A 5,743-nucleotide genomic window follows, 5' to 3' on the forward strand; every position below is an offset into this window, starting at 1 on the left:
TGCTGGAGGTTTCTTCCTGTTCAAAGGGAGTTTTTTCTTTCCACTGTCTTCAAAGTGCTTTCTCAGAATGGGAGACTGCGACAAGTGAAGATTTGACACACTCTGCTGGCTTCCTGCTTTAGATACAACTTTTACTAATTTTGTATGCATGTGAATGTTTCTGTTCAGTGCCTGTGGCAGCTTCTGTTGTGACTCGGTGCTACATGAATGAACTGCATTGAATTGGAAGTGGTGGGTGATGTGCAGTCCTCCAAGGAATGCTAGGCCTTAAAAATCAGCTCATGCAATTAGTGACTTGTGTCTTTATTAACGTAAATAAAACAAAGTGATAATTTAAGTGATACAGCTACTGTAGATGTATTATATACATGTGGCATAAAGGTATAGCTAAAGCATGGTGAACTGCTAGGTAAAGAAGAGTTGTTGAGTCAAGAATCAGGCACACAAGTAGTGCTGCACGATCAGGACAGCTGTTCAGTGTAAAGTTCTCTTTCAATAAAATACAGTCGCATACATGAAATGTTTCAAAAATATGGTGGATAATGCATCCATAGTTAGTGTATAGCAGTAGTAAAAGATTAACAGCAACCATGTTAATGAGACTGAGCAATGCTGGAAAAGTACTCCAACATGTCCTGGATGGTGAACTCCATGGTGATTCCAGATCCAGGATAGCATCGGCCTATTAGACTTTCAAAGTGCTTGTACTGCCGGATGAACTCATCCTGCATGGAGTGCCACACCACCTGGTGGAGTTAGAGCAGAAGAGCAGCACTTTAATGTCAGCATGATGAACGTAGCATGAGTAGTTGTATCTTACAAACATTTAAAATTCACACCTGTAGCAAACTTTCTTCCTCACACAGATGTTTGTCCACCTTCTTGTAAAGGTTGTCCAGGCCCTTCTTCACCTCTTTTCCAGGATACTCTTTAATAACTTTGCGCAGTTCTTGTTTGTTGAAAGCCAGCTGGTAGCTCACCTCGTCCTCACGCACGCCCTGGGCTACACGTGCCTCAACACCCTCGAAGAAATGCTGCAACAGAGATGACACCTCTAACTTTGGCTGTTTTGCATATTTGATACAATCATGCTGCGATTTGTAAAAATTAAAATACTAAATGTTTTTACATTGAGCTTCTCCAGTGGCTGGCCCAGAGAGTTGATTACATAAGACTGCAGGTGGTCCGTATATTTATGTTTGGCCTCCCGCCTTTCAGCATCCAGGCAGGAAATCTTTAGCCGTGACAGTGTGGAAAAGATGTGGTGGAAATTTTCCATCATGACAACATCTCGTGGCGTCTTCTGACTTTCATTGGCTACCTTCTCCACTGAAAAGAGAAACGATCGCTAATACATTGTCTCGCATCACCTTTTTATATTTAAATTCATTCAACCTTTATTTAGACAGGTTAATCCCATTGAGCCTCGAGGACTCATTTACTGGTCCACATTACTGGTCCATGACCAGTATGCTTACCGTTCATGAAAACAGCCCTGATGAGCTTAACGTAAGCTTTGTCGAGGTCTCCTCGGCGTTCTGCATTACGGAAGATTGTTTCAGCAAGTTCAGCAAACTCCTCGAACCCGACAACGAAAGGCAGGATGCCGACTTTGCTCTTCTTAGAAATCTTCACTTCCTCCATCTGTCTGATCTGACCTGACTGTATCAAGAGAACAGGTTGAAATGTTGCACAATACCTAGACACAAACCCTGCTCTGATCTGTAGACATGACACAAAAAACAAGTGTTTTATGTCATGAAATTATTTTGACTCTACTCACAATGCACTTGTCAAAGTTTCGTTTTACGGTGACCAGCACGTTTCCCAGAGTGGTGCTGAGGAAGGAGGCCGGGTCGACGTTCTCGGCTGTCCACACATGATGACTCATCTTCACCAGCATGTACAGAGAGTGGAAGCTGTCAATCTTGTCACCTAGAGCGATCAGGCTGTTGAGCTCTGGCTCGATGTTCTGGAAGATTTTATTCATCATCATTCGCACCATGTCTTTCCTTTAGTCCCCCCCAAAAAAAACATGAACAACTTTATTAAAAACGATCAATGGAACAACGTTTTGATATGCAAACAGGAAACATTAACAATAGAACAGTTAATAAATATGTTAAAGTGCTTACTCCGATGACAAGGAGTGTCTGTGTTCTGCCTGGGGAAGACTTCTTGATGGTGCACTTCCATCAAACTCCTCAGTTTCAGGCTGAAGGAACAAGCAAACACAAACAAGACAATGACGAAATGGAACAGCATCTGTTACTGCATTAGTCTACGTTTTCATGAAATATGAATCTTTCTGTTCCAAACACACAAATACAGCCATTTGTGTGACATCACATCGTTCATTTGGATGTTGCAGCAATTTCCAATAAAACAGATGTACCTGTGCAAGGGGGGGCATAACCGTCTGGTGCTGCTGCAGCTTAAAAAACTTGCTGATGAAGTCTTGTTCTGCAAGACACAGAGGCTCCAGCTCACTGAGGACCTGTTCAAATATCTGCAGACACAAAAAAAACCAAACTTTCCATTTCAAGGCAAAGTCACAAGCACACACAATAATACAGTGATGTTATTAAGAAAGCACTCCCTGTCAATTCTAGATTTTACTCCTCTAGATATGATATAACTTAACTTATAGAGCCACGTTTAGCAGCAATTACAGGTCCTTCTCAAAAAATTAGCATATTGTGATAAAGGTCATTTTTTCCATAATGTAATGATAAAAATGAAACTTTCATATATTTCAGATTCATTGCACACCATCTGAAATATTTCAGGTCTTTAATTGTTTTAATACTGATGATTATGGCATACAGCTCATGAAAACCCAAAATGCCTGTCCCAAAAAATTAGCATATTTCATCCCACCAATGAAAGACAAGTGTTTTTAATACAAAAAACTCCAACCTTCAAATAATCATGTTCAGTTATGCACTCAATACTTGGTCGGGAATCCTTTTGCATGAATGACTGCTTCAATGCAGCGTGGCATGGAGGCAATCAGCCTGTGGCACTGCTGAGGTGTTATGGAGGCCCAGGATGCTTCGATAGCAGCCTTAAGCTCATCCAGAGTGTTGGGTCTTGCGTCTCTCAACTTTCTCTTCACAATATCCCACAGGTTCTCTATGGGGTTCAGGTCAGGAGAGTTGGCAGGCCAATTGAACACAGTAATACCATGGTCAGTAAACCATTTACCAGTGGTTTTGGCACTGCTGTGTCTATTTTAATTTGTCTTTTAACCTCAACAGTTGTCCTCATAAAGTGATTTCTCAAAGGCGAATTATCAATCAATCTGCTGTTGAGAAATTCTCAGAATCTTTTGAGTCCAGTTGTTTCGCTAGTTGCAGTGATGCTGATTCCTTTGTGGAGTCTTTTAATAGTCACTGCCTGTCTGTCTTAGATAAGGTTGCTCCTGTAAAGCACAAAATATCCTCTCGTAAAAACTCTTGTCCTTGGAGAAATGAGGAAATTGTGTTGTTCAGAAGATCATGTCGTAAGGTAGAGCGTCTGTGGAAATCTACAAAACTTGAAGTCCACAGACTACACTTAAAGGAGCTGATCTCAACTCTAAATGATATGATTAAACAGGCCAGGTCTGCATATTTTTCTAATCTTGTGAGTATGAACAAGAAAAATCCAAAAGTCTTGTTTGATACCATTAATAATATGATTTCACCTTCACTCCCTCTGGTGCCTGTATTCACATTAGATGACTGCAATAGATTTTTAAACTATTTTGTGGAAAAGGTTGACAACATCAGGGCAAGTGTTAAATCAGCTCTTGGTGTCACCCCCAGTTCTGTCCCTACAGTGAGCCCCTGGTCTTCATTTTCACCTGTCACTTTAGAGGATGTGAAGGTTGTTCTAAAAAAGATCAAACCTTCTTCCTGCATGCTAGATGTTGTACCCACATCACTGTTTTTAAAGGTGTCTGATATTGTCAGCCCCCATGTGGCAGAATTAATTAACATTTCTCTCTCAACCGGGTCAGTTCCAAGTTTTTTGAAACAAACAATTTTAAATCCGATCTTGAAAAAGCCCAACTTGGACCCCACTGAGCTCTGCAACTACAGGCCAATATCAAAAATACCTTTTCTCACCAAAATTCTTGAGAAGTTAGTGGCTGGGCAGATGACTACTTTCTTGCAAAATAATAATATTCTTGATAAGTTTCAATCTGGTTTCCGCAAGATGCACTCCACTGAAACTGCCTTATTAAGAGTCTCCAATGACATATTGATGGCTGCAGACTCTGGTCAGAGCAGTGTTTTGATTTTATTGGATCTGTCATCAGCTTTTGACACAGTCGACCACAAAATAATGATACATCGACTGCAACATGAGATGGGATTTTCTGGAACTGTTCTTAAGTGGTTTTCTTCTTATCTGAGCAACAGAACCTTTTCAATGTTTGTTAATAACATACAGTCTAAGACCACTCCGTTACTGAATGGTGTTCCTCAGGGTTCAGTGTTGGGTCCTATTCTGTTCCTTCTGTACATCACCCCCCTGGGAAAGATTATCAGTAGCTTCAGAAATGTGTCTTACCATCTCTATGCTGATGATATTCAACTGTACTGTTCCTTTTATGACTCAGAATTACATAAATTAGCTGAATTAGTAAACTGTGTTTCACATATTAAGGCGTGGTTAGCTAACAACTGCCTTCAGTTGAATTCTAACAAGACGGAAACCCTGATCATTGCCCCTGAACAGAAAGTTCCTTGGATTAAACAACACCTCGGTTCTCTGGGCTCCTCTTCTCAGCCGAACCTCAGAAACCTCTGTGTTCTGTTCGACCAGTTCATGTCTTTGGACAAACATTCAAAGCTTCTGGTAAAAAACTGCTTTTATCATCTGAGAAACATTTCTAAACTGAGGGCAATGTTATCCAGATCTGACCTGGAGATGATTATTCATGCTTTTATTTCTTCTCGTTTAGATTATTGTAATTCCCTTTTTACTTGTTTTAACAAAACTGCCGTCGCTCGTCTCCAGTTGGTCCAGAACTCTGCTGCGAGGCTTTTAACAGGAACGAACAGAAGGGCTCACATTACACCAGTTTTATCTTCTCTTCATTGGCTGCCTGTTGAATTTAGAATTAATTTTAAAATCTTAGTTTTGACTTTTAGAGCTTTAAATGGACAGGCCCCCCAATACATTACTGAAATGTTGTTTCCTTATTCTCCAGCCCGCACCCTTCGGTCTTCAGCGCTGAACCTTCTTAAGGTTCCTAAGACCCGGTTTAAAACTCGGGGTGACCTGTCCTTTCAGGCCGTAGCCCCCCGCCTGTGGAATGCCCTGCCACTGTCTCTCCGTGTGAACGACTCTGTTGATTCTTTTAAAACGCAGCTTAAGACATTTTTATTTCGTCAAGCTTTTAGTTAAATGTTTTACTGTTTTTTTTCAGCTGTTTTTACTGTTTTTATTAATGAGTTGTTATTATTTTATTTCATTTTAAGCTTTTATTTTTTATTGTTGTACAGCACTTTGTGATTGTATCTATGATAAGTGCTATATAAATAAAGTTTACTTACTTACTTACTTACTGTGAGCAGGTGCCAGGTCATGCTGAAAAATGAAATCTTCATCTCCATAAAGCTTTTCAGCAGATGGAAGCATGAAGTGCTCCAAAATCTCCTGATAGCTAGCTGCATTGACCCTGCCCTTGATAAAACACAGCTGACCAACACCAGCAGATGACATGACACCCCAGTGACTGTGGAAACTT

At 40.5% G+C, this 5,743-nt stretch overlaps 1 protein-coding gene across 1 annotated transcript in view; it reads right to left on the reverse strand.

Annotated features, from left to right (window-relative positions):
- Positions 1-301: 301 nt before the first annotated feature.
- Positions 302-5,743, reverse strand: part of exoc1 (exocyst complex component 1) — a 25,045-nt gene continuing 19,603 nt past the window's right edge. The window contains exons 15-21 of the mRNA XM_037675047.1: positions 2,396-2,509; positions 2,136-2,215; positions 1,784-2,012; positions 1,479-1,662; positions 1,130-1,329; positions 840-1,034; positions 302-746 (exon numbers count right to left, since the gene is read on the reverse strand). Of these exons, the coding sequence (XP_037530975.1) occupies positions 594-746; positions 840-1,034; positions 1,130-1,329; positions 1,479-1,662; positions 1,784-2,012; positions 2,136-2,215; positions 2,396-2,509 (1,155 nt within the window). The 3' untranslated portion in view covers positions 302-593. The remainder of the gene's footprint in view (positions 747-839; positions 1,035-1,129; positions 1,330-1,478; positions 1,663-1,783; positions 2,013-2,135; positions 2,216-2,395; positions 2,510-5,743) is intronic.

The sequence above is a fragment of the Nematolebias whitei genome, chromosome 3, assembly GCF_014905685.2.
Source record: "Nematolebias whitei isolate Nwh7 chromosome 3, NemWhi1, whole genome shotgun sequence".
NCBI classification, from domain to species: Eukaryota; Metazoa; Chordata; class Actinopteri; order Cyprinodontiformes; family Rivulidae; genus Nematolebias; species Nematolebias whitei.